Source organism: Cladophialophora psammophila (genome assembly GCF_000585535.1).
Source record: "Cladophialophora psammophila CBS 110553 chromosome Unknown aczJe-supercont1.14, whole genome shotgun sequence".
NCBI lineage: Eukaryota > Fungi > Ascomycota > Eurotiomycetes > Chaetothyriales > Herpotrichiellaceae > Cladophialophora > Cladophialophora psammophila.
Window position 1 is genome coordinate 470,079 of NW_006912935.1, and position 25,304 is coordinate 495,382.

General features: G+C 51.4%; 11 protein-coding genes across 11 annotated transcripts; 3 read left to right on the forward strand and 8 right to left on the reverse strand.

The window, feature by feature from the left end:
- Positions 1-9: 9 nt before the first annotated feature.
- A1O5_08716 (uncharacterized protein) lies at positions 10-228 on the reverse strand (the record flags this gene model as incomplete). The annotated part of the gene is made up of 1 exon (XM_007749297.1): positions 10-228. One exon carries the CDS (start codon positions 226-228, stop codon positions 10-12), a length of 219 nt encoding a protein of 72 aa, XP_007747487.1.
- A 2,026-nt stretch (positions 229-2,254) lies between these two features.
- On the reverse strand, positions 2,255-5,047 carry A1O5_08717 (uncharacterized protein; the record flags this gene model as incomplete). The annotated part of the gene is made up of 1 exon (XM_007749298.1): positions 2,255-5,047. One exon carries the CDS (start codon positions 5,045-5,047, stop codon positions 2,255-2,257), a length of 2,793 nt encoding a protein of 930 aa, XP_007747488.1.
- A 780-nt stretch (positions 5,048-5,827) lies between these two features.
- A1O5_08718 (syntaxin 7) lies at positions 5,828-6,669 on the reverse strand (the record flags this gene model as incomplete). The annotated part of the gene is made up of 2 exons (XM_007749299.1): positions 5,828-6,334; positions 6,385-6,669. The coding sequence occupies 2 exons, from the start codon at positions 6,667-6,669 to the stop codon at positions 5,828-5,830; spliced, it is 792 nt and encodes a 263-aa protein (XP_007747489.1).
- Positions 6,670-7,085: 416 nt separating this feature from the next.
- On the forward strand, positions 7,086-9,143 carry A1O5_08719 (uncharacterized protein; the record flags this gene model as incomplete). The annotated part of the gene is made up of 1 exon (XM_007749300.1): positions 7,086-9,143. The coding sequence occupies one exon, from the start codon at positions 7,086-7,088 to the stop codon at positions 9,141-9,143; it is 2,058 nt and encodes a 685-aa protein (XP_007747490.1).
- Positions 9,144-9,165: 22 nt separating this feature from the next.
- On the reverse strand, positions 9,166-13,215 carry A1O5_08720 (uncharacterized protein; the record flags this gene model as incomplete). Its single annotated transcript, XM_007749301.1, has 1 exon — positions 9,166-13,215. The coding sequence occupies one exon, from the start codon at positions 13,213-13,215 to the stop codon at positions 9,166-9,168; it is 4,050 nt and encodes a 1,349-aa protein (XP_007747491.1).
- Positions 13,216-13,596: 381 nt separating this feature from the next.
- On the reverse strand, positions 13,597-13,938 carry A1O5_08721 (cytochrome c oxidase subunit VIIc; the record flags this gene model as incomplete). Its single annotated transcript, XM_007749302.1, has 3 exons — positions 13,597-13,619; positions 13,671-13,703; positions 13,755-13,938. The coding sequence occupies 3 exons, from the start codon at positions 13,936-13,938 to the stop codon at positions 13,597-13,599; spliced, it is 240 nt and encodes a 79-aa protein (XP_007747492.1).
- A 332-nt stretch (positions 13,939-14,270) lies between these two features.
- On the forward strand, positions 14,271-17,529 carry A1O5_08722 (uncharacterized protein; the record flags this gene model as incomplete). The annotated part of the gene is made up of 2 exons (XM_007749303.1): positions 14,271-17,299; positions 17,349-17,529. 2 exons carry the CDS (start codon positions 14,271-14,273, stop codon positions 17,527-17,529), a joined length of 3,210 nt encoding a protein of 1,069 aa, XP_007747493.1.
- A 1,094-nt stretch (positions 17,530-18,623) lies between these two features.
- On the forward strand, positions 18,624-19,583 carry A1O5_08723 (uncharacterized protein; the record flags this gene model as incomplete). The annotated part of the gene is made up of 2 exons (XM_007749304.1): positions 18,624-18,696; positions 18,751-19,583. The coding sequence occupies 2 exons, from the start codon at positions 18,624-18,626 to the stop codon at positions 19,581-19,583; spliced, it is 906 nt and encodes a 301-aa protein (XP_007747494.1).
- Positions 19,584-20,360: 777 nt separating this feature from the next.
- Positions 20,361-21,428, reverse strand: A1O5_08724 (uncharacterized protein; the record flags this gene model as incomplete). The annotated part of the gene is made up of 1 exon (XM_007749305.1): positions 20,361-21,428. One exon carries the CDS (start codon positions 21,426-21,428, stop codon positions 20,361-20,363), a length of 1,068 nt encoding a protein of 355 aa, XP_007747495.1.
- A 646-nt stretch (positions 21,429-22,074) lies between these two features.
- A1O5_08725 (uncharacterized protein) lies at positions 22,075-22,680 on the reverse strand (the record flags this gene model as incomplete). The annotated part of the gene is made up of 2 exons (XM_007749306.1): positions 22,075-22,349; positions 22,422-22,680. The coding sequence occupies 2 exons, from the start codon at positions 22,678-22,680 to the stop codon at positions 22,075-22,077; spliced, it is 534 nt and encodes a 177-aa protein (XP_007747496.1).
- Positions 22,681-23,235: 555 nt separating this feature from the next.
- Positions 23,236-24,669, reverse strand: A1O5_08726 (uncharacterized protein; the record flags this gene model as incomplete). The annotated part of the gene is made up of 3 exons (XM_007749307.1): positions 23,236-24,233; positions 24,288-24,365; positions 24,414-24,669. The coding sequence occupies 3 exons, from the start codon at positions 24,667-24,669 to the stop codon at positions 23,236-23,238; spliced, it is 1,332 nt and encodes a 443-aa protein (XP_007747497.1).
- Positions 24,670-25,304: the final 635 nt, after the last annotated feature.

Consider the following 25,304-nt stretch of genomic DNA (forward strand, 5'->3'; position numbering starts at 1 on the left):
CAAATCAAATCACTTCTTGCCGAGTTTCTTGAGCTGTTCGTTGATCCCTTTCAGTTCGCCAAGTCGGACCTCCTCGCCCTGGTGCAGGATGTGAAGGTGCTCCTGTTTTAGCCGCCTGAATTCCTCGTCTAGCCGTTCGTGCCATGGGTATAGAACGAAGACCTGGAAGCCCAGGGCAGAAGTCGCAATGATGAAATTTGTCAGAGAGACTCCTCGCGTGAATATCATGGTGGATGCGGTCCCAGAGCGTTATCTCGGAGGGGGTGAGGGGTTTTATGCTGTCATGGCACTTTGGTTAAAGATGTGAACGTTCCTCTGGGTTGAGGGGTCCGCGAGCAAACTTACATGGATCCCACACTGCTCAGGGGCCTTTTTTTTGTGAAAAGGTAAATGAAGCGTCAAAGTCTTGCGAGTCACGGACGACGACGTACTCAGAAAAGCGATTGAATGAATACCGAGAGTGTGTTGAATGATCGACAAGGTTCTCTCTCCCCCTCGAGGCCCGCTGGACTTCTAGGTCTGTATTGAGAATAATGACTGCAAATTTGAGAGAAACAAAAGGTGAAAAGAAAAGAAAAAATCTAAAATTAAATGGCGAAAAAAGAAGACGTTCTTGTTTTGCTGTTGCTTCGGGTGGTCACGAGACAAACAGCCCAGCCTGACGCTAGATCATTGATCGGAGGGCGAGAGGGAAAAAAAAAAAAGCTACAAGTACCGAGTACAACCTACATGTCACTTTTCTCGTCTTGCCATGAGTCGAGAGGTTGCCATGATTCGTTCCCGAGCCAGCGTTATCGGTTTGAGAGGTGAGAGTGAGATCCCAATCTATCCACATGTGGTCTACTTTGGCACGCCATGTGGATGTCGCTGCCGAGGGATGCGGCAGCCTTGCTCCGATTTTCGGCCGTGGTTCGGAGTCAACCCGTGGGCGAATGGCCCTCTGACTTCAAGCCAACAAAGGGCTCCATTACCTCCCTATTACAACTATATTGACACCCCCCGCGGAGCAATGGAGATACCCACCCAAGAGAATTCTCGCCCTGCCACAGAACAATCTCCTCTCTGGGAGGAGACACATGCAAAAAGCCAAACAACAGCAACGATGGGATGAAAATGTGGAAACTGCCAATTTCATATGCCAGGACTGACTGCGTTTTAGTCACCTTTTATCGACATGAAGCCCCAGCAATGACTCTCTTCCCTCGAACAATGAGGGTCCTAGATGGCGTCACTGCGCCATTATTTCTGGAGGGTTCTAGCCGGGCCTGTTTCGACCTTCTAAGCTTTTGCCCGCTGATTATTGTGTTGCATGACGCCGAGGCTTAGGTGGTCCAGTACACAGCCACGGAGGACTTCCCACGTCCCGATGGCGACGGTTTGTGCCGGGCGTCAAGATGCCTACTTGTACATCAACCCTACTGAAACGTCTACCGCTGCAATATGAGTGCCCGTTTCGAACTTGAAGACTGAGGTCAACAGAGTGGGAGTGGGGGGGCGTCGTCGACCCTCGATTGTTCAGCCGCGTGGTGGAGGAAAATGAACCCCACGCGTGCGCCATTTCGGATGGACCGTTCCTCGATCCTTCCACGGAGAACGGCGACAGTCATTCCAAGTACATATGGAGATGGGTATGGTATGGAGTACCCAGACATTGAGGGGGACAGCGTGCAGGACGTTGTGGGCTCGTGCTGTGTATTTCCCTTCCCCTGAGACGTGTGAAGTAACTCGAAGGGCGCGTATAGCTATGGCCAGGTAGACACGGTCGAGACTGTGCTTGAAAGGTGGGAAGGGCGTTTTAGACGAAGAAGGTTCTGTGCTCAAGAGGGGCTGTCCGTGTGTGCGTCCGTGTGCGCGATCTGTCTCAGCCTTGCAGATCCCCCCGACGACGACGACGACGAAGATCCCCATCAAAGAAAGCGATCGCGACAAACCTGAAGAGGCACATCGCGACTCTTTCAAGAGTGCGGCGATCTACTTCGAAAGTGGCCCCCAGTACGGCGACCGACGTATTGGACGAATGCCTCTTGTGGTTGCGAAGGGACTATGCGTGTTGTGGTGGATGTCGAGGAGTTCCAACAGCTTGTCCCTGTCAGAACATTACTTTGCTGCTTGTGGAGATTCTTGAGGGCCTTTCAAGAGAAAAGATCATTTTCGCTGAAACGCTCACTTTATACCTCTTCGTTCATGGGATTCGTCATTCTCCTTCACCGTGGAGGCGCTAACAATCTATATACACCGGTCGATCGGGATATCATCACAAGTCAAAGTCATCATTCCAACCCAATTGATCGTAAATATCACCTTCCTCAACACCCTCCGCCGGGACGTCCTTTCGCTCAACAGTCCCCGTTCCGTGCAGCCTCGTCAAGTTATCAGGGGTTTGGGAACGCTGAAAGCTATCGTCCATCATCATCCCGCGTCCCTTCCCACCCATGACTCGATCCATCATGCGACCGGCCTGCTCAGGAATCTCTGGTGCGTCGCGGAATACATGATCCAGTGGGACCTCTGACCTTTTCACTGGCGTAAAGAGAACTGGACGGCGGGAGCGAGTCATGTGCACGTTTGGTACACTGTTGATCTCTTCATGAGCGGCAAGCCGGGGTTGAGATGAGGAAGTTAGATTGCGTTCAGACGAAGGCACGCCTTCTCTACCTAGGTCCGGTCGTTTGGATGCTGGGGTCGCCGCGATCCTTAAGAGGTCTGTCGCCTCAGCCGGAGGCGGATAAAAAGGAGGCAGGTTCAGCGGATTTGAATTTTTCTCAATTCCGCGTGATGGCGTCTCATGGATCGCAGCAATGACTGCTCGTTTTCTGGCTGAAGACCTAGTGATGCTGTCCAAAGTTGGGATTCCGGGACCTGAAGACGGAGGCTTGACTGTCGACGAAGGAATCACCGTCCCCGCGTCGTGTTCCTGAATCATCAGCTTGGGCATTTGCGGCAACTCTGGCTCCTGCATAGTCTCCTTGACCCTCCTTGCCCTTGGCGTTGCAGATATCTGGACTGCTGGTTTCCTTTCTTTCTCCTTGCTCTTCCTCTCCTCCACTTCGTCCATAAACATTCCCGCCACGGTCTTTCGGTCAGGCTTCTTAAGCGCATCAATCGCTGCCTCCAACTCCTTTTTTTGCTGCGCCAACCGGTCAAGCTTACGCCGTTTCACCTCATGCGCTTTTTGATCTGCGGCGAGGTCAATTTCTCGATTACTGAAAGAGAGTGACTTGGAGAGATTGCCTCCGCGAGAGACGGGCCTTTCCGAGGGTTCACGCTTTAGAGTTGGTATTATAGGGTTGTGCGTTATGGAGGCTGTCACAGAGGAACCGCGGGAGAAGGTAATTGGCGGGGAGACGTGGCGGAGGAGTTGGTGGTCTTCGCTAAGGACCCTTTCGAGAGTCCTTTTTGCAATGGGTCGGCCTGCTTTGGATTTTGTGAGCGAAGAGATTGAGGACGATCTGTGCGGGTTGACTGCAGGTGCTGGATGTTTGAATCGCTTGGGCGAAATTTCGGGTCCGCCGAGTTTACGACATATTGATTTGATTCGCTCAGGGAGTTTGGTCGAGTAGAATGGGAGGAGGACATCTTTGCAGAAGTCTTTGAGCGAGTCATTGGGTTTTGAAGACGTGCTGCTGCTGCTGTTCTGAGACTTGTCGTCTGTTGTAGAGAGCTCGTCCAGGCTGACGGTATGCCAAATGCACAGACGATCGACGATGGTATCGATCTCGCTCGTCCAGTTGCGCCTCTTCTTCGCTTTAGGTGGCCTTTGGGGGGCCGAGGCCAAAAGGTCGTTGTTGTCGTCCTCGATAGATTCGACTTTCACGTCTGGATCTGTTGCATACGCCGGCTTCGTAGTCTCAGAGAGATGTGACCCTGCAATTTCAAGCAACATGACCTCCAACATGAGGAGCATTTGCATCTCACTTTCCCGCATACGTAAATCTGCGAATTCTTTCCGCATCTCCTCGGCTTGACCAATCACTGTCAGGTTCGCTGTCTTCAAATCTCTGCTGCGCCACCATTTTGTGATGAAATCCTCTTCATCAGGCCACAGACCGTCCGTACCCAGCTTCGCCTTCTTCTTCCGTGGCCTTTTCTTCTTCCGAGATGTGTCTTCCCCGACGACACCTTCTCCTTCCTGTTCGATCACCGCTGGTGGCAATTCTTTGATGATCTTGACTAGGGATTCCTTGTATTTGTGATCAATTTTCTTGGTGGGCAAAATACTTTGCTCATAAAACTCAGAGAGTTCAGATATCACTTTTGCAGGATCTCCGCCCGAGCGTACGTGTGCTCGGGCCCGACTCAGTGGCCCTTTGACGTAGAATGCCAGTGAGGTCTTGGAAGTGTAGAGATGCTCAAAATATTGTGTACGGAGGCGCTCGGGCCCAGCGGTGTCTGTGTCAGTCAAAGAGTTGACCAATCCAGGAAGAGGCGCCGGTACTGGGAGAAGAGCCTCGCTAAGCGGAGCAGTGTTGTAGGATGGGTTTTGCAGACCGATTCCTGCGCCGTTGGTGGCTGGTATTCGTTCTCCGAATAGAGTTGAGGGCGGAACAGATGATGGCTGTATGACGGGTGGAGAAACGGGCATGTGTGCCATCTCCTGGCCAGCCAAATTATCCAAAGCAGCAATAGTTGGCTGCTGAGGAAGGGCAGGAGAGCTCAATGGGTCGGTGGGCTCACGAACGCCAGCAGAGTCCTTCGCCTGCAATATTGACATCCTGGCCAAAGCACCGCGTCGATTTGTTGGTCTCTTGGGACTCTTTGGTGTTTGTAATGCTGTGAAGCCCGACGATGATCCTGCCCGCGTATGAGAACCCCGAGGACCGCTATCGCCCTCTTTCCGTATCAGGTGCTCAACTTTGACCTCAGCTACTTTTCCAACCGCAGCATCATAGCACCATGATTCCGACACGAAATTGTGCAACGTACATGCAACGTAGCTATCTGGGCCAATCCGCTCAACGGCATGGAGTCCGCCGTTGGGGACTTGACGGACGAGTAGAGTGCGTTGTTCCCATTCTTCCACAGAAGGAATAGTTGCTTCAAAGAACATGCTGCTTGTGCTACTGGACGTATCGAGCCATGCCAGGGGCAGACATGCTCGAGCCACAAGCGTTACCGGCGCGAATGAAAGCGTAGCATATTTTGGAGAGAGTAACTTTGCTGCGAAGACCTCTGGTTGCGAGCCATTATTGTCTGGCTCAGTATCACTGCTTTTTCTCTTCCTGCCGTGTATGAGGTTGGAGTGGTTAGACGCGGCGTTCAAGCTGGTATCACCGGCTGAAACGAGTATTGGTCGTTGGGGGTCCGAAAAGGATGTTGATTGCATATCGTGCCATCACGAATGTAAGAATATCTTTCGAGGCCGAATCGTGAGTGAAAGCAAAAGGTTGACGGAGGACGGGCAGGGCGGGTTGGAAAAGCGCACGCGATGGGAAATGGGGCTTGACGTCACGCGTCGAAAATGAGGCTGAAAGAGAGCCTTGTCAGCCTTGCCTCGGCAGCCTCGTGGCCACGATTTATGTGCGAAGTACAAAGGCTCATGGGACGATGATAGCACTGATAGTAGATCAAGGGTCAAGATTTCGCGAAGTCACAGGCGGCACCTAAATTCTCCTCTCCACGCAAGTAAAATGTGCTTCGCAGAGCTCAGAGGCTAAACAATAATTCATTAGGGGCCCGCGATCGAGTTGTGACTGGCCATGAGGTTTATGGCCAAGCTGATATTTCCCAGACTGAGGAACAGCGCTCTATACAATGGCTATACATTCTAGCGCTATAGGTTGATGGAATCGATGAATACCAGTAACGCCTGAGCGCAACAGAGCCTTCTTCATCCGAGAACGACAGCTAGAACCACAATCAACAGGACCACCGCTAAGATGACCAACAAACAACAAGCCTTGTTTCTGGCCGATTTCTGGTACCGGCTTGCGCTTCGTAGTTCTGTATCAGCTCCCCGAGTGTCGGTTAATGTATTCTCGACATTGATATCAATAGCATCGATCATGTCGCCTTGGTCTCGGACTAAATGGGCGACGTCTCGGAATAGCTCGTTCAATTCGCCGACGGATTGCTCGATTTGCCGGATCTCTCCTTCTCGTTCGATAATTAAATTCTCTTGAAAGTCGACCTCACTTTGTTCTGCGAGCCGAGGCTCTTCAAGCAGCTGTCGTTGTTGACCACCTTCGCCTGATGGCGATTGGGCTGATTGAGCCTCCTCAAGAGCAGCTTTCGATGCCCGTTCTCTTTCTATGGCCCTTCTCTGAACCACCTGGAATTCGGACAGGGCGGAGGCAAACTCTCGTGAGAGTTTCTGGTTTGTGTATCGTTGCGCAGGCTAATTGGGGAATTAGTGTCTTGTGAAATCACCGAATCAAGATTACTGACATTAAGATCTGGCCAAGTTTGCGCCCTCTTGACACCATCTCCAACCTCTTTGAAGCCCTCTCTAGTCTCCTCCAGCAAATCATGTATCCTTTCTCGGCCTCTCTCGGTATCTTTTTTGGAGAGCTGATTGGAAAGCCGCGAGATGTTTGAGGTCAGCTCGAAGAGCCGAGTAGACAGCGACTCGGTGAACTTCTGAAACTCGGGGTCATCTCTGTATTGAGGATCATCCTGCCGCCGGGTGGTGGTAGGTTGCGATTCGAGTGACGATAGTCTGTCGAACGACATGGCGTTCCTCACTCGTAGACTGTCTCTGGAATATTGTCGCGCTATCCGCAGGAATCACTCGAAGAGATGGAGAGCACAAAAGAAGGTGGATTAATTGATCGCTGTGAAGGAATGGCGGAAGCCTGCACAGCAGGAAGTGGTCGAAGTAAGGCGCTTCGAATGCGGCACTTGCGAAACCAGCCTCCTGTTCCTCCGCATCACGTGGACTGGCGTCATTCCCCCAAACACGTTGCCTGCGAGCCTGCCTGCACAATTTTGTTTACTACAATTTCAACTCCACCAGGAACTGCGCTTTCATTCCCTTCTCATCCTCCTCATCTCTTGGAAAGCTGCAACTTCGTCACCCGCAGCGCTCGCTGGTCGAAGACTGCTCCGCTATATCATGATCTCCTTCTCCTAGCATTCTGCCAACAACAATGGCGAGTCCCGCTCCTGCCTCCTTAAACCCTCCCCCACGACCTTACCGGCGATTCTTGACCTCCGCTCTCCATAAACGATTTGTGCATGCTGCGCTTATCACCCTCCTCGCCGCTCTCCATAATGCCTTTTGGCTCGGATCGAAGAAAGACATCTTCTGGTCATGGTTCCCTTTCGGACCTGCTGGAATCAAAGCCTTGCTATTTTTCATGTCCAGCCTGTTCGTCTTCATCCTCCAAATAGCCACCCTCCACATCGGCAGGCTAACGACGACTTCCCCTTTCGCGACTTTCCGAACAAATTTCCTCAGCGCATCTGCTCTGCAGACGTTCTTTTGGTACTTGGTCTCGGGATGGTGGTTCACTGAAGCTTACATTTGGTCCGCTCCGGATCTTGGCTGGATCACAAGGGGAAACCATACCACCCCTGACGTTCTGAATGAGAAACCCATATTCTTCCGTCTTCATGCCTTAATTCTTGCAGTCGCATATGCAGGACTTCATCTCTATCGCGGAAACTCATCCCTCCTCATCCCCGTCTCGAAATTACCGAGCACACCCACCCCTGACATCAAAGCACATGACACCCACGCGGTCGAGCCGATTCAGACGCGGCTGCAACGCAAGTTGTTCCCTGTGCTCATGGAGAGTGCCACCATCCCAGCATTTACCATCGTCGTGGCCCCTTTCATTTACGGCCTTTTTCTACGAAATATCTTCTGGCAGCTCCATCTTGCAATGGCAAAGCCGTTCTTCAACCTGTCAAGAGCAAACGCTCGACCTATAGGATATCCTCCTCTAGGGCCCTGGTATCTTTTCCGATGTTTCAGTGCCGGATTTCTTCTCATTCTAACATGGGAGCTGACTTCGATCCTCTTCTTGATCTATCTCAATCAGCAACCCACAAAGTCAGGGTTGCCTCTTTCTGCTTCTAGCAAAGATCCCAACGGAACACTTCTCAATGGATTAAGAGCCAAACGAGATGTCGTGAGGACTTTTGCTTTTTGGGAGTTGACGATCATTGCTCACAAACACAAGGAACGCCGAAAGGCGATTTTTGAAGATATTGAACGACCCACTGGACCAATGTGGAGTCAAATGGTACAGGCTGGTTTGCAAATCTTGCAAGAAGTACAAACCCGCATTGTAGGGCCTCCACCAGCAGTGTCGCAGCCTAGCGCTGCGGACCAAATCAAATCTTTGCCACACATTGTTCCCGAATTGCCCACGAAATCAATTCTTCAGGCAAGCCCGAAACCAACCATGGGCGAAAGGCTCCTGGCGAGTCCCTTGCGCCAAATTGGCAGCAGTAAACAGCCATGGCACCCACCTATCGAGCAGACGGCAAAATCAGTCGAAACAAAATTGCTCGAATATGCAAAGCCACCTGGTGCGCCCCAGCCAGCGGCCGAAAGTCTTGCAGATCAATGGATGGTTGCTCTCAAGCAAAGTCGAGTTGGCTGGTTCTTCGTCTCCACAAATGCCGCAAAAATTAAATCCATGGTCCTCGGATCTCCGTATGGGAACGCTGCATTGATTGTCGATGTCATTGAGTCAGTTACCAAAATGCAGATTGCCAGTCTCACTGAAGATACCTACGGCAAAGCAACTCCAACGGTGCCTGACACTGTTAGAACATTCACCAAAACCTTAAACGTCATCGAAGAATTTGTCTCAAAACACAAGGAAGGTGCTACAGGTGAAATCGAAGAAGTTGAAATCATCATTCAAAGATTAAGGGCTGGGCTAAAGGAATTACTGTCAGCTTTCCAGGTATATTTGATTGATCAAGGTCTGGGTATTGCCGACCTCAATCAGGCCAAAAAGGCAGTACAGGCACCAGGCCCCAATGAAGTGCAGGAAAAGCCTAAGCACAAAGCCGTTGAACAGCCAGCTCAGAGGAGGCTCTTTCAAAAAGAAACTCAAAGAGATGGTACAAAGGACAGGCATCGAATATCAGAGGATAAGATTCCGAGGTTGGAGCCTTCCGGATGGTCTGGATCCAATCCTCCAAATGGCCGTTTGTTCCAGAGAAGAGATATGGAACAGGTCAGATAGCACCAGCAAGATCCAGGATTTTCTAGTCGTGAGCACCTCCTTTTATGAGGCTAAGGGGCTCACTTGAAATCCAACCCTTCACCTCAGGTGCTTCTCTTTTTCTCTGGCTTTCCTGCTGACTATCCCAAAACACACCTTCTGCCCCAGGAGGTCTTCCTTGTCCGTCTTTGTCATGCGTACTCTCTTCAACTTGGCCATCTTTCTCATCCTTTCTTGCCACTTCCCAGACGTCCTCTCTGGCTCTTTCGCAGGCCTGACAGATTTCTTTCATGTTTTCATCGACCTGTCTCGCTCGTTCTCGCATGCCGCGTCTCAAAAGACCCGCAATGAGACGACCGACTTCGTCATGGAGGCCGTTCACGCGGTCGATTAACCTGCCGACGCTGGCAACGAGGTACTCTTCCTCGTAGACAGAGCCCTTTTTACCGCGGGCACGCTTGCGCTCTTCGCGGCGTTTCGTCTTTGACGTTTTCCTAGACACGTTGGACGCCACCGTGCCGCCGAACTTGCTCGCGTTGCTTCCGTAACGAGTGAAGAGACTCTGGCCGCCCAATGTGCTGGCGTCCGTGGCTGCGAGGGAAATGTTATCCGGGATGTTATCGCCTACAGCAGCACCGCTACCGTCCGCAGTGATAATGGTGGGATCACCCCCAAAGAAAGCTAAGGGGTCTTCCTCTCTTTTCTTGCGCAGCTCAGCGATGCGCGGGACTTGGGCGTTCAGTTGTGCGCGACAGTCTGCGAGGAGCTCGAGGATCTCGCCGACTTTTTCGCCTAGCCCTGCGTCTATGATGTGGTGGATTTCTGAAACCGGGTGGTTGTCAAGGGCAAGAATGCGCATTGCTTCAGCGAAATAAGATCCCCGGCACAGGAGTTTTGCCGCCTCGGGGATGTTGGAGAGATAGTCAATGTGGATTGTGGCTGCTGCTCGATAGTCGCGGTTCTCATCCGTCAACGTTGTTGCCATACTCTGAGCAAGCGATTGAACCTGCGCAGCTGCCAGGGGAACCAGAGTCGCGCAGGTCAGGGCTTCTCGCCACTTGTGTGCCAATGCGTACAGCTTGTACGCAGCATCGTAATCGCTGAGTGATTCGTACAGCGTAGCGGCTTCCGCATGGTGGGATTTTTGGGTTGTGAGATATTCAGCGTACATGCACGTAATCTCTGTTAAATGAACTTGATCGTATTTGTACAGCTCCATCGCCGTGGTGTACAAGGAATGTTTGACAGTGTAGATTACGGCTTCCTCGTGCTCCCCCATCGCATGCAACGAGACCAGCGCTTTGCTGTGTTTCTTGAGGTGATCGTCGATCGCATACTTGCGCCTCAACTCCGGCAGTTCCTGTAGAGATTCCAGATAGGGCATGTATTCCCTTGGATCTCTCGAGTTGTCATTCTGCGCAACGAGGAGTGTCAACTCGAGATCGTAGAGGGACAGGGCAGCGTCGAACAGTAGAGATGGATTGGGTGTAAGGAAAAAAAGATGAGAGATTGCAACGTCCGCCTCTTCTTTTGATGTTTGAAGGAGGGAGGAGACCAGTGTTAAGGCAGAGGTCAAGTCTGGAGGGCGTTTGCAGACATGGGCTGATATAATAGTTTGCAAGTAAGAGGAGGGTTTTGAAGATAGGACGGCAAGGAACGTGTTGGCGATCTGGTTGATTTTGCTCCCCAGAGCGACGGTGGGGTTTGGATTCGATATTGATCGTGGCTGTGGGTCAAGTTGAGGTTGTAATGTCGTATCGCGGTAGAGCGTCTCCGAGACGTCCTCATCCCTGAGTTTCGAGAGGAAACCATCCACCCGGCTGGGCTTCCTAAGTTGATTGATGAATTTGGGCACGTTAGACAAGAAGGTGTCTGGATCATAGTCGTACAGTATGTTCATATCAACTTGGTGGGTTTGGCAGGCCAGAAAAGCAGCAAGGTAATCCTCCTGCTTAAGATGCCTGCGTATTCCCGAAAGAACTAGCAGACGTGGGTAGACGGTCTCGAGGTTTCCGCGTGGCATCTGGAGAACCACGGCGTAGATGGACGGGACAGCTGTCACGATGCGTGCGCCTCTTTCGATGTTTCTGCACCGTTCGTCGATCTCCGGCGTGTCATTGGGGATTTGCATTGCCGAAGGATGAGTGATATGGACGAATTTCAGGAGATGTGAGGACGTGGTGAAGATTAAGTGTGTGGAGGTCAATATATAGGACGTCACTTCGCGGACGAGGAGCGTGTCGTCGATGTAAAGGTTTCCCTTGAGCGATAGGGAGACTTTATGGTATTCCGGAGCGTGGCCGTTCATCTCATCATTCAGTTGAAAAGATTCGTCGTTGTGGAGCATAAAGATGGCGCTGTTGGGCTGACTACCGCTCAGTTTAATGGACTCAGGGCCAGGATAGCCTGAGAGTGGGACTGTGGCATTCTCACACGGATCGGTCGCGAAAATAGACTTGGAAAAGATGTCTGTTATTAGGCTTTCAGAACAATCAGGAGCAGGAACTTGCTCCCAAGCGCTGCTTGACCTTTGGTGCCACTTTAACTTCCAACAAGACGCCGTTGTCCTTGATTGCATTGGTGCGACAACAAATATCTCGTCATCTCTGAAGGCCACCTGAGTATGATAGAGAGGGTCTGATTGTGTCTTGATGGTCGGAAGCTGACAGGAAGAGCGCTCGATTGCTGTCAAAAATATCAAGTCGCCTTTACTGTTAGTGCGAGTCTTCCATTGGCATAGCTCCAGGGTATCTGTCGTTAGGACTGCGATTCGTTGGCCATCCTGACCGATGACGCAGTCAATAATATTGTGGTCAAAGAGGACCTCACAGAAAGCCATTGGTGGTGGGACTCCGGCTTGTTTGAAGGGGGTGAGCCTCAAGGTCTTGCCGTCAATGACTCCAACGATGCCATGATCTTGGGGAGGGACCAAGCTACCCCTCGAAACTGCGGAAAGGAATGTGATATCGAGGAGCCTCTTGGTGTCACCGCAGGTCGTCCTCAAAGGTGTTTCGGGATGCCATCTTAGTGACGAGTTGCTTGGTGGTGAATGGAATAGAAGCTCTTGTTTCAGATAGTAGTGATAATTCCCCATCGTCCAAAACTGTACCCGGTCCTTGAATACGACGGCCAAAACTGTCGAGTCTGTGTTCCATAAGAGGGAAATGCTGGACGCCCAATCGTCCATTTCTTCTTTACTCATTCTAAGATCGAATTGACCATGACGGAGACCGTTCCTCTCAAAGAAGATAACCTCAATCTTATCCTCGGATCGCTTGACACTGGCAATGAGATTCCCCGAAGGTTTCCAGCTTAATGCAGATTCCATACCGTCGACCGGTTCACTGGCACTGTCCAGGACAGCCTCACGCGTGAAGACTCGGATAACTCGACGATGATCAGGCACCACGCTGTTTATGGCCAGGAATTGCCCGTCCCCTCGCCAGCCGATCGTAACTTTGCTATCCTCATAAGGACTCGGCTTGCCTTCATCAACCGTTTCCGGCATCGTAGGATCTCGCATAGCTTTTGCGCGTCGGCCTTGGAACTGAGTCTCCTTGTGGCCCCAGCCAACTGACACATGTTTGGAAACTTTGAGGTCTTCCGGCGATAAGGGACCTTCGTTGAGCAAGTCGAAAGTCCTACTCATCAGTACGAGTGTTTCGGCACGGGTGACGATGGCCAGTAGTTCTTCATCCGGAGCCCAAGCAGCAGCACAGATCCCGACATCGACGGTGCCGACAATTTCGATCTTCTCCTGGTCTGGATTTGGATCCTCGCGCACAACCACAACATCCCCGCCAGCAAGGACAAGGCAACATGTTGCAATGTCTGAGAAATATTGGAGATGTAGGATCTGATCGCATTCTAAGTACGGCAGTGGGCATGGAGAGTCCCATGAAGTTATAGTCACGAATTCACCATGACAAGAAGACCTGTCCGCTCTTCTTTTGAGCTCGATGATGGGTTGTGTGGCAGTTGGTCCGAATGCACAGATTATTGTATCCGTCGCTGTGTCCCATGCTGTGGCTGTTAGTGGCAAACCTTGCGGTAGCTGAGTCTCACGATATGCTATTGTCCTTAGATTCCGCATCGTGACGACCAGGGAGGCGGCATTTACATCGTACGGCCTGGTGGTGGACGGAAAAGTTGAAGTGTGCCCCAGCGAGCCAGATGTGTATGAAAAATATTTGGCGAAATAAATTTACGGGGCCATTACACGGATTCTGATTGGACAGCCTTCTGCTCCTTCTTGAGCATGAGCGACAAGGCAAACCAACTTGCCAACAGCACAAGGCAGAAAAACATCTCCGGAACGAAAAGTGCGAGAGAATAGGAGCGAACGGACATCCAAGATGGCGACTCTGATTTTATTTCTGGCTCTGTACAAATTCCGGTTGTGGGAGTGCCATTCCCGCACCGGTTCCTCACGCGATTCGACAGCCTATTGTAGACTCCATGCTCTCCGATTCTCTCAAGCCTTGTACGTGTGCCAGACTGTTCATGTGTCAGTATATCTCTTCAAAATGGCCTGTGGCAGACACTTACCGGCCAAGCCGAACGGAATCCCGAATCCTGTGACTGTACATGATTTAGTCTCGTGTGTCTCTCAAGCTCCAATCGTCTTCTTACGCATGAAACCCCAGTACCGCAGCCAGAAGAATCTCGTCTTTGTATTGAACGGCAAGTTGGTGTAAGGTCCTTCAGGGTAGTGATAAGGGCTGAACTGGTCTGCTCGACGGACGGTGGAGGAGAAGCCGCGGCGGGCGAGGAGTTGGGTTGCCGTTCTGGCGCGGAGGATAGCTTGGGCGTTCATCTGGAGAGTGCATTAGTAGGCTCCCACACCATAATGCGTGCATCATACCTTTGTTTCTCTCTCGCGCTCCAGCAATGGTGGTGTTGGTAGTGATGAACAAAGGTGAGGTGATGTTGGTCTCAATTGATCGAAGCTGCAGTCTAGGAGCTCTCCACCGAGTCCACTCACTGCTCAGTCCACTCGACTTGGCGAGGCCTTCGGCGCACCTTCCATTTACAGACTGCACATTATTTCTCCCGGTGCCATCTCGCCCTGCTCGCCGCAATGTTTTTCACCGTCGACAGTTGCGACGCTCTCTTCACGGTCGGGCCAACATCCAAGCCTTTGCAAAAATGGATGAGCTGTTTGACGTTTTCGAAGAAAATGACCAGGCGCCGCCTGCTACGTCACTCACGAAAGCACAAAGAAAGCGCTTGAAGCGACAGGCCAACGGCGAAGTGAAAGATGATCCCGACGGCGGAGAGCCACCTGCCCCTTCTAGTGACGGGACTTCCTCCGTGTCGGAAGATGTTGACAAGGAGATGACTGATGGCGAGGCCCCAGATGTCAAACGCATGCGCATGGAAGAAGAACCAGAACCTGTTGTCACGGATACCTTCGAGACCGAACAGTCGAGAGAAGTCGCCGCATCGGCTGGCTTGCTTCCGGGTAAAGAAGAAGAGAAGGTTATACTGTCGCATCAAGTTCGTCACCAAGTTGCTTTGCCCCCAGACTATGACTACGTGCCCATCTCAGAGCACAAACCACCTGCAGAACCTGCTCGGACGTGGAAATTCCAGCTTGATCCCTTCCAACAAGTCTCTATTGCCTCGATTGAACGAAATGAGAGCGTCCTTGTCTCCGCTCACACCAGCGCAGGCAAAACCGTGGTTGCTGAATATGCAATCGCTCAGTGTCTCAAGAACAACCAGCGCGTCATTTACACCAGTCCCATCAAGGCACTGAGCAACCAGAAATATCGAGAGTTTCAAGCCGACTTTGGGGATGTTGGTCTTATGACCGGAGATGTCACCATCAATCCTACAGCCACTTGCCTTGTCATGACCACTGAGATTCTACGCTCAATGCTTTATCGTGGATCCGAGATCATGCGTGAAGTGGGCTGGGTGATTTTTGACGAGATTCACTACCTTCGAGACAAAGTTCGAGGCGTTGTGTGGGAAGAGACAATTATTCTCCTGCCAGACAAGGTTCGCTATGTGTTCTTGTCCGCGACCATTCCGAACGCTATGCAGTTTGCTGAATGGATCACAAAGACCCATAATCAACCATGTCATGTCGTCTACACAGATTTCAGACCTACCCCTCTGCAACACTACTTCTTCCCTGCTGGTGCTGACGGGATCCATTTGATTGTGGATGAAAAGGGTGTGTTCCGCGAAGAAAACTTCCAAAAGGCTATGAGCTCCATTGCCGACAAACAAGGTGACGACCCCGCAAATGCCTTGGCCCGAAGGAAGGGCAAAGGAAAGGACAAGAAGTTGAATAAAGGAGGCACCAAGGGTCCCTCTGATATCTACAAGATTGTCCGCATGATTATGACAAAGAACTACAACCCGGTCATCGTCTTCAGTTTCAGCAAGAGAGATTGCGAGGCCTATGCCATTCAAATGAGCAGCATGTCCTTCAATGAAGACTCGGAGAAGGCCATGGTCTCGAAAGTGTTTGACAGCGCTTTGGAAATGCTTTCGCCCGAAGACAAGAATTTGCCGCAAATCCAACACTTATTGCCGTTACTGAGGAGAGGCATTGGCATCCATCACTCCGGCCTGTTGCCGATTCTCAAGGAGACCATTGAAATTCTTTTCCAGGAAGGATTGATCAAGGTTCTGTTCGCAACCGAAACATTCTCTATCGGGCTCAACATGCCAGCCAAGACTGTTGTCTTTACCAGTGTTCGCAAATTTGACGGGATATCACAACGATGGATTACGCCATCAGAGTTTATCCAGATGTCTGGCCGAGCGGGACGTCGTGGACTTGATGAGCGGGGGATTGTCATTATGATGATCGACCAACAGATGGAACCTGGTGTGGCCAAGGACATCGTTCGTGGCGAGCAGGATAAATTGAACTCTGCCTTTTACCTTGGTTACAATATGATTCTAAACCTGCTTCGCGTCGAAGGCATCTCTCCCGAGTTCATGCTTGAGAGATGTTTCCATCAGTTTCAAAATACTGCCAGTGTCTCTGGTCTTGAGAAAGAATTACAGCAATTGGAAGCAGAGAAATCAGCCATGGTCATCGAAGACGAAAGCTCAATCCGAGCCTACTATGAGCTTCGTAAACAGCTTGATGTTTATGCCGAAGACATGCGCATGGTCATTATCCATCCCAACTACTGTCTACCTTTTATGCAGCCGGGTCGTTTGGTCGAGATCAAGGATGGAGAGTATGATTTTGGCTGGGGAGCAGTCCTGAACTTTGCGAGAAGAAGTCAAGGCAAATCGACAGAAAGGTTAACTCCACAGGAGGAGTGGATTCTCGATATTGCGTTGGAAGTTGCGGAAGGCCCTGCTCCGGCAACGAAGACTTTTCAGTCTCTTCCACAAGGAATTCGTCCTCCTCAGCCTGGTGAGAAGTCCAAAGTCGAAGTCGTCCCGGTGCTTCTTAAATGCGTCCAAAAGATCTCTCATATTCGCATATTTCCTCCTGCCGACATGACACTTTCCGAGGAGAAGAAGAAGGTGCAACAGTCATTGGCAGAAGTGAAAAGACGGTTCCCCGACGGCCTGGCCGTGCTGGATCCAGTGGAGAACATGAAAATCACCGACAACTCGTTCAAGGATCTCCTTCGCAAGATTGAGATCATGGAATCTAGGTTGGTGGCTAATCCACTGCACCACTCTCCTCGCCTTGAAGGCCTTTACAACCAGTACGCGGCCAAGGTGGCGCTTACCAACAAAATCCGAAATCTGAAAAAGCAAATTCAAGATGCACATGCAATCATGCAATTGGAAGAGTTGAAGTGCCGAAAGCGAGTTCTCCGCCGATTGCAGTTCATCAATGAGGATGAAGTGGTCCAGCTCAAGGCTCGTGTTGCTTGTGAGATTAGCACTGGCGATGAATTGATGCTTAGTGAGCTTCTTTTCAACCGATTCTTCAACGACATGACGCCGGAACAATGCGCAGCTGTCATGAGTTGCTTTGTCTTTGAGGAGAAGGTCAATGAGGCCCCTGTCTTGCCTGAGGACCTTGCGAAGCCTTTGCGTGAGATCCAGAGACAAGCCAGACACATTGCCAAAGTGTCGGTGGAGTCAAAGTTGGCTATGAATGAGGAAGAGTATGTTCAAGGTTTCAAATGGCAGCTTATGCCGGTAATTTATGCATGGGCCACTGGTAAATCATTCGGAGAGATTTGGTAGGTTCGGACAGCTGCCGAGGGTGGCAAACGCTGACTTTGAGTATAGCAAAATGACCGATGTGTATGAAGGTAGCTTGATCCGAACTTTCCGCCGACTCGAAGAAGCATTGCGTCAGATGGCCGAAGCCTCGAAAGTCATGGGAAGCGAAGAATTGGAGAAGAAGTTCGAGGAGGCATTGAACAAGGTAAGGCGAGACATCGTGGCAGCTCAGTCACTGTATCTCTAGGTCCGACAATACCGAGTGAGAGCGACGAGCGGAGGGCGCCTTTCTTGAGACCCTCATTCAGTACCTGTGAGGAAAAGTTTTTTGTGATTGCACGATACCCACGGCTTTGTTTGTTAGTAGACATGCACAGATTCGTGGCGCTTGATGTGGCGGACCAGGTGTGATGCTGTTGCCTGAGGCCATGTCTGTGCTGAGGACAGTGTTATTTCATTTTCAATGTTGATGACGAGGCAAATCATGGCTACGGAAGGGCTCTACGTACATAGCTTCCTCTTTCCCTTCTCTTGACACATTTCAATTCTACGCACGTCACCTCACTCTTGCCTGGCAGTGGCAGGAGGCGGCGCAGGACACAACACACAACTTGAACACCGACGTGTTCAACTGGGTGATGGTAATGAAAGACTGCTCTTGGATGGGTTCCTTTGTGCAATTCGCTCCGGGCCTCGTATTCCCTTTGTCTCCTTCGTCTTAATGCAGGGTGTTCAAAGAAAAGTTAGCCAGCTGCATTGCATGAGGCCAGTCTTCGGTTGATCAAACGAGCGGGTATGGATTGGGCAGCGACCAGCACCTTGCCTTGGTTGTAAGAGAAGTGGCTGCCTAATGGCACTTAGAGGCACCTAAAAGGCTTGGTTCAGAGGCCGGCAACAAATCAACAAGTCCGAGGCTGCCCGCCAATTGCCCCGTAAGTGCCCCGGCAGGTTGGATGGCATCCGCCTAACGGGCCTCCAAGCCCTTGTATCATTGGCACTTCGACCCGCTGCTGCCACTGCTGCCACTACAGGCCACGGCCATGGCCACTACGGCCACCAGCTGCCACAGCAGTGAATGACAAACTGACCCTCCACTCAGACTTCAAACTTGGACTTTCCTTCATCACATCACATCCACATCACCACACCTGCCCCCGTCTTCCAGCTCTTCACCGCTGCTCTGCCGACTGTGAAAACCATCAGAGCAACGTCTTCTTTCCCTAACTATCATCTATCACATCTTCATCCTCAAATCTTAGAGCGAACACCTGTCGTCTCTGCTTGACTTGGACATAAACAGCGCACCTCGAGATCATCGGGCCTCCAAAGGCCAGAGCCAAAATGAATAGCCTGGCCACGCCTCCCGTCCCTCCTCACTTCCATGAACACTCTCGTCTCTCTCCCAACAGATCGAGTGAGCTGCATCCGTCAGGTTGGATCTCTCGCCGTCCACTAACCGCCATATCAGTGTCGGCTTCTACTCCTTCTCGGAAACGAAAAGCCTCACCCTCGCCCGATCGAGACGATGAAATGTCAACTTCGCCTTTCCTACCAAACGCCCGGCTTCCTCCTGCTTCTACGCCTGCTTCACGAAAACGAGTCCGTCCAAATCTGGTTGGCAGGCCTTTATCAGTGGAAAGACTCCTTGAAACGCTGGACAAGGATTCTCTGACGTCGGTGCTGAAGACTCTGTGCGAGAGACATCCAAGCCTTCGAGATGAGGTTGTCCAAATCAGCCCTCGACCCAGCATCCAGAGCACCCTACAAGTCTTGCGTCAATATTATACACGACTGATGAACTCCTTCCCTCTCGGGCCCAATCCCCGTTCCGATTATTCCTATGATCGTGTACGGCCTCAATGGCACGAACTCCTTGATGCCCTTACTGATTTCACCCCTCATTTTCTGCCGCCAAATGAACATCAGTCATCTACCACGTTGGAGTATCTGAATGATGTTACCCAAATCATCCATGATCTCCCCGAATGGGACAACCCACAGCACAATCTCGCTAAACAGAATGCCTACGAGGAAATTTCAAAGGCATGGGCTAGTGTCATCAAAGAGGCCAGCAAGAGAGGTGGAGGCTATCAACTGCAGTTCAATGGGTGGGAAGACAAACTCCGAGTGCACAATGAGAAGAGTGGTGGTCGGCTGAGGGAAGCGTATGATGAGTTGATGCAGGCCCTCGGCTGGCTAAGACAAAGTAACCAACCCTCACAACAACAAAGCATTCGACAACAACTGTTCTCCAACACATATGGCATGGAGCAGCCAATGATTCGGACAGGCAACTGGTGAAACAGGGACCGGAAAGAGTCCATCAGGCGAAACCGAAGAACGGAACCAGCATACAATTACATCAAGGGTCACGGATACACGTCACACCGTTATGAATTTCCTTTGTTTCTGGGCGGTGGGTGGCATGGGTGCATATACCTTGGGTTAACGACTTGAAACGACTGATATTCGAATTCATCGCAACTTTCACGTTGGCTCTTCCATTTGTTTTGCGGGCTCTGGATGCGTAATTAAGAACATACATATCAGTCAGGGACAATCTCTTGCGTTGACACCTGCATTCGATTCGGAGGTTAAAGGATATCGCATAAGGTGGCAATGAGTGGAACATATGATGTTCAGGATTCGGCGTGGCTGAAGTTGCGGCGTGGAGGAATCCGCTCGAATTCCTGACCAAGTCACAATATCCATCACTCCATCCGCTGGTTTCAGTGCGATTTACCTTGCCTCCTCTTCTTCCTATGATACCAACTCAAAGCCACGGGACAGGGACAGGAACGGGATTAGGGTCAAGGAGGCATCATTATCCACCAAATTTTCACGGAGGTTGTGTAAGGGTCGAGTGAATGGGAGTTGTACCTAGTCACGAGATAGACTTGAATTGACTTGAGATTTGTATACAAGTATAGGTACCTCTACTTTCTCGAGTGACGGAGCTCAGCCATATACCCTACCACTATAATACAATAGACACTACCTTTGTGGCGTACGGGTATTGTCCAGCTTTCCCTCACCTTTGTTGGAACATATTTCCCGTCTACACCCATCCGTTCGATGTCATCTCCATCCAAACAACTGTTCCGCCCTCATCCTCCATCCCTCCATCGTGTTCAGCTTCGGCCGTACGTCGAGGTAAAAGTTCAAAGCGTTGTTGCCTTGCTTCCCGTTCTGGCCCTCGCGTGGGGCCTTGCCCTGGTAGAAATCGATGACATATTCGACTTTGGTCCCGTCGCAACGCTGGACGACCCAGTCGTGGCGATCAAAGGGCTCGGTGTAGCCCCAGAGCGCGTTCCAGCGGGCCTTGGGGGACTTTGCGCCAGCGCCTAGCCCTTGAAATGAGAGCAGTTTGGGGCCGCCGCAGGCGTCCGACGAGCCCTTTTCCCACCGCTTGATCAGCACCCAGGCCTGTTCGTTGACGGCGTTGTGGATCGGGATGATGGCCGAGACCGACGCGGCCAGGGCCGTCGGGTTTGTTGATGATGATGACGAAGAGGGAGAGGACATGGCCTGTTGCTTGCGCATCACCGCATGGAAGAACTGGTGCTCCGACGGGTAGATCCAGTTGCCGCTCTCGGAAGCGCCGGTCTCGGACTCGGCGTTTGCTGGTATGTTTATGTTTGTGTCTATTCTTCCGCTTGTGCCCGTGTTCATGCTTGTCGTCGAAGTTGTCGACGTGAGAGAGGGCGGTGCTTGGGTGGATTGCGGGAAGGCGCGTGGGATGGAGGAGACGACGCGGCCGTGTGAAAGCGGGCGCGCGGTCGGGTACGCCGACTGACTCTCGAGACTATGGTCCTGCGAGATGCGGTCGGAGGAGCATTCTTGCGATGATATCGTTGTCGGATTGGGAAGCGGAGGGTGCGAGGTCGGTAGGTAGGAGGGTTGTGTTTGCCTTTGCGTCTGTGGGCGTGTTTGCGGGTGTGTTTCTCCTCCTTGTGATTGTGACTTCTTCACCTGCTGGGCTTGTTGGAGCCATATTTCTCGTGTCTTTGGGTCGACGGGACAGGCTGAAGCAGAATCTGCAGAGGGTTGTGGGTGGTTTGGAGGGATCGAAGATTGCGAGGATGCTTGTTGAGGCGCTTGGGGTGCTTGAGGCTCCGGGCCGGGGTCTGCTTTCCACCAACCCATTTTCTTTTAGGTAATCTGTGTTTGTGTTTTATGTTACATGTTAATTTACAGGAGCTGTAAACAAAAAAGGGCCTGTACTCCGTATAGCAGTGATCGAAGAAAAGTTTCCAATGAGAAGGAAGCTAGCTCTCGCTTTGCACTTTGGAGACTCGAGGATGCGGGGGCCACAGCCTGATCGCAGAAAATATGGAGCGAGAAATAGACTAACTACTAGTGGTACTGTACGTAGTCAACCTTGGTGCCCCTCGATAGCCAGCCTTACTTTCCCTCCCTTCTCTCTCATAACCAACTCTCTGCCCAACCTTTTTTTCACGGATCAGAACCGATCAAGATCACCCGAGCATGTTCTAGGGCGATTTAGTTCTACGTTGCCCGGTCTTTCTGGCAATGCTCTAGCCAAACGTGGGGTCCCGGCGTGCACCTTTGACCATGAACACGGAGTAAGTGCGTTGAAGAAGAAGCACGGTATTAGAGAAGTCAACATCAGAACGATCTATCTAGTGAGGCTCTCTCCCGTCCGACTTTGCAACAGATGCCGGCAAAGCACTAACTCGACCATGTCGCACAGACACAGGGTAAGATCTTGGGAATTGCACCCCTCATCATCAACAGTGACACATATCATCTGCACACATGAGAACCATTCTTATCCCTTCTCGCCAGTGGGCCGGATGAACGAGGCATAAAACATGGGCAATTCCTGCAGCGGATCTGGAAATATCGAGTTCTCCACCGTCTCCTTGTACACGGGGTACGTTCTTCCATTCACAGTTGCTGTGCCTACTGGATGAACTTGCATTTCATTGTCGTCAGCGTCACCTCCATTGCCATGTCGATTCGCTGCTCGAGCTTCCCAAGCTGATGATTGGATGTCCCATGAGATGACGACTGGGGCCTGGTGCTTTTGGGATATCATTCGCACTGAGATATTATGAGCCGAGACCAATTAGACTTAATGCATATTATGAAGGGGGGCAGAGACCTAATACTGACCGGAACCATTCAACCATCCCCATTCCTCTGCCAGTAGGGTCAGAGTCCTCCATCTTCGCTCAAAGTTGGAGATATTCGTAGCGTCTTCGATCTCGACCGGTTGTCGTCGCTGGTGCAGCGGAATCCCGGTCGCCTCGGCAGTATCTGTCTCGTCGTTGGGACTGGCGGTGCGGGCAAAATCAACGCGCCAGAAGATGGATCCAGTCTTGTCCGCCGCGATGGAGAAGCGGATATATTCCTGATCTATCTCTCTGCTCATGATTTCGTGGGAAGAGAGCACTAGATTTGCTGATCGTTTGACTGTCTAGATGGGCAGGAAAGGGAATAGAAAGATTAAGAAGAACTCAGAACCTTTATATCTTCCATTAGGGTCGGCACAGGATGGGTTTATCCTGGGGCGGAGTGCCAATCGCCTGTCCGTAATCACCAATCCAAGGTGCAAACGACCAGCGTGCTACACCTGCTTTAGGAAGTAACGTGCTGCCGGATTTGTCAATAAATACGAGAAAGGGTTTGAAACAACCCTCGCAGCGGTGCCTAACAGCGATGATGCAAAGCAGAGCGATTTCTGCTCGCTATCGACTGGAATTGTTCGACTACATAACTATCTAACGTTCTCCTTCCTAGAGATAAGATTGAGAAATTCAGCATGCTGGGTGAATATGGGGGCGAGAGGTTTAACCAGGGACACACGCTAGCAAGGCTGGGTGAGTGGCATATAAGAGCTTGTGGCGGATCCGAGTACTTATCAACATCAACGACGAAAAGCTCCTCATAACAACAATTTGTGTACGCCATCCAGCTGACCGGACAACTAAGTAAATCGCTTCTCAAGAAATTCAGAGCCGGGCAAATGACCCGGCATCTCATACAAACCATCTCCAACCTGTCTGCCCGGCAGATATGAGGCCTGCGAAATGCCACGCGAAGTTGGACCCTCTTGCACTTCAACGGGCATTTCTTGAGCTCCTTCATATGCCTTGTGGCCTGGTGTAGCACGAACCAATTCCTGAGATTGAGGACTCACTAGACTCCGATGTTTGGGAACACTCCCTTCCACTTCCACGGACATCGGGCGAGTCCACGCTCGCTGGCTTGCCGCTGGACTCACCAGTGAAGTGAATTCTCTGGACTCGTTACCAGCCAACTCAGATGTGGTGCCAGAATGACCGGGAAACCCATCCGCCAAGCCATCGAGTTGACCGTCTCTCATTGCAGAGAGCTTAGAGTTTGGCCGGGTGACGGTGTCTCCTTGCTTAAATTGCCCTCGTTTCAAGCGACGGATATAGAGCGCCATGGCAGAGATCACAGCTAAAGCTATGAGGCCACCAAGACTCACGCCAACGCCTATTCCAATTTTGGCGCCCGGACTCAAGCCTGTTCCGTCGTGGGCGGATTCAAGGGCCGGATTACTAGATGCAGAAGCCGCAAAGGGTATGCTGGTTGTGGAATGCGATGTGATCGTGTGGGAAGTCGAGATAGGGGTGTCCGAAGAGCTTATCGTGGAAGTTGAGATAGGAGTGCTCGAAGAGCTACTCGTTTCTGTAGTAGTGGAAGCTGCTGTGCTGGTGACATAGGTGCTTAGGCTATATCCGTCGAAGAGGCTCATAGTCCCGCCACTTGACAAGGGCAAACTGATGTGCGGCGCTATAGAAGCCGGAGCAGAAAAGGCTACATTCCGCAAACTCTGATCTTCCGGGCAGAAGCATCCTTGCCAAGGAGTGACTGTGTCACTTCCTGAGCCCGAATCATCGCATAATGTCCATTCATCTGAGGTACCATTGCAATAAACTAGACCTGTCCACTGTTGATCTGAAGCGTACGTCAGCGAGCAAAAGTACCGCTGGCTCACTGAATTCGGCCTACCATCATAAGGGGTCTTATCTGGACACGATGGATCCGAGTATGTAGGATCTGTGCAACCCGCAAGATAGGTGTTTCCATCTGAAGGGTTTAGAAGTGCTCTGGCAGATTCCGCTCTTCAAGACTTACCATTCGAGTAGCAGGCATTATGGGCCAAGCAGTTCGATCCAGCCTCACAGCAAGTAAAGACGCCAAAAACTGTGTTTCCGCACGGTATGTAGCTTGGGTCCGCCTGGTTATCCGGCGAGTAGTAACAGGTACCATTGGAAATATTGGGATCAGGTTCTGACGAGTCCCGCGCGACGTTGTTGGCGTGTGCGATCGATGATCGGGCGAGCGCAAGAATGCCAATGCCAACGGATCCGACTTCTCGAGGTCCCGCCATTGCTTCTGAAAGGCAGGTCGTCGCTCGGATGGTGGCGGGTGGCTTCAGCAAGGAAATATTAGTAAAAACACATGGGGGTTGGGACTGCTTGCAAGACTTCAAGGAGTAGAATCGAGAAAAACAGACGCAGACCGCGACTAATTAGACGCAGAGGCTCGCCTCATGGTCTGTGCCGGCTGCGGCATGACGGAAGGACGGATTCGGCATGGTCTGCTGGCGTAGTGGTTCGATCTACATGTACTGGTAGAGTCGAATCCATGTCCACGGAGCGACAGGGAGGAGATTGGTGTCTGTGCGTGTCTCCGGACACTCAGGTGGAGGCTTCATGTGGCGCACGACGACTAGGGTTCTTGCTATGTTCCTTGCAATGTTCCTTGCACACTATGGCTTGCAGCTCCAAAGAGAGAGTCGCAAAGAATCAAAAACAAGATCAATTGGGGCGAAAGTGGACCAACACCCCGTGGTCATGCAGGATGGCTTGACCAGACGGCACCCTTGTTATTCGGGCGAGGAGGCTTGAGCTCAATGTTTGATTGCTTTTTCAGATCGGGGAGACTAGGAGCACAAAAAGCGTTCAAGGGGATGTGCGAGGTGGTTTTCGCGAGTTTCGATGACTCTTTAACTGGACTGTAATG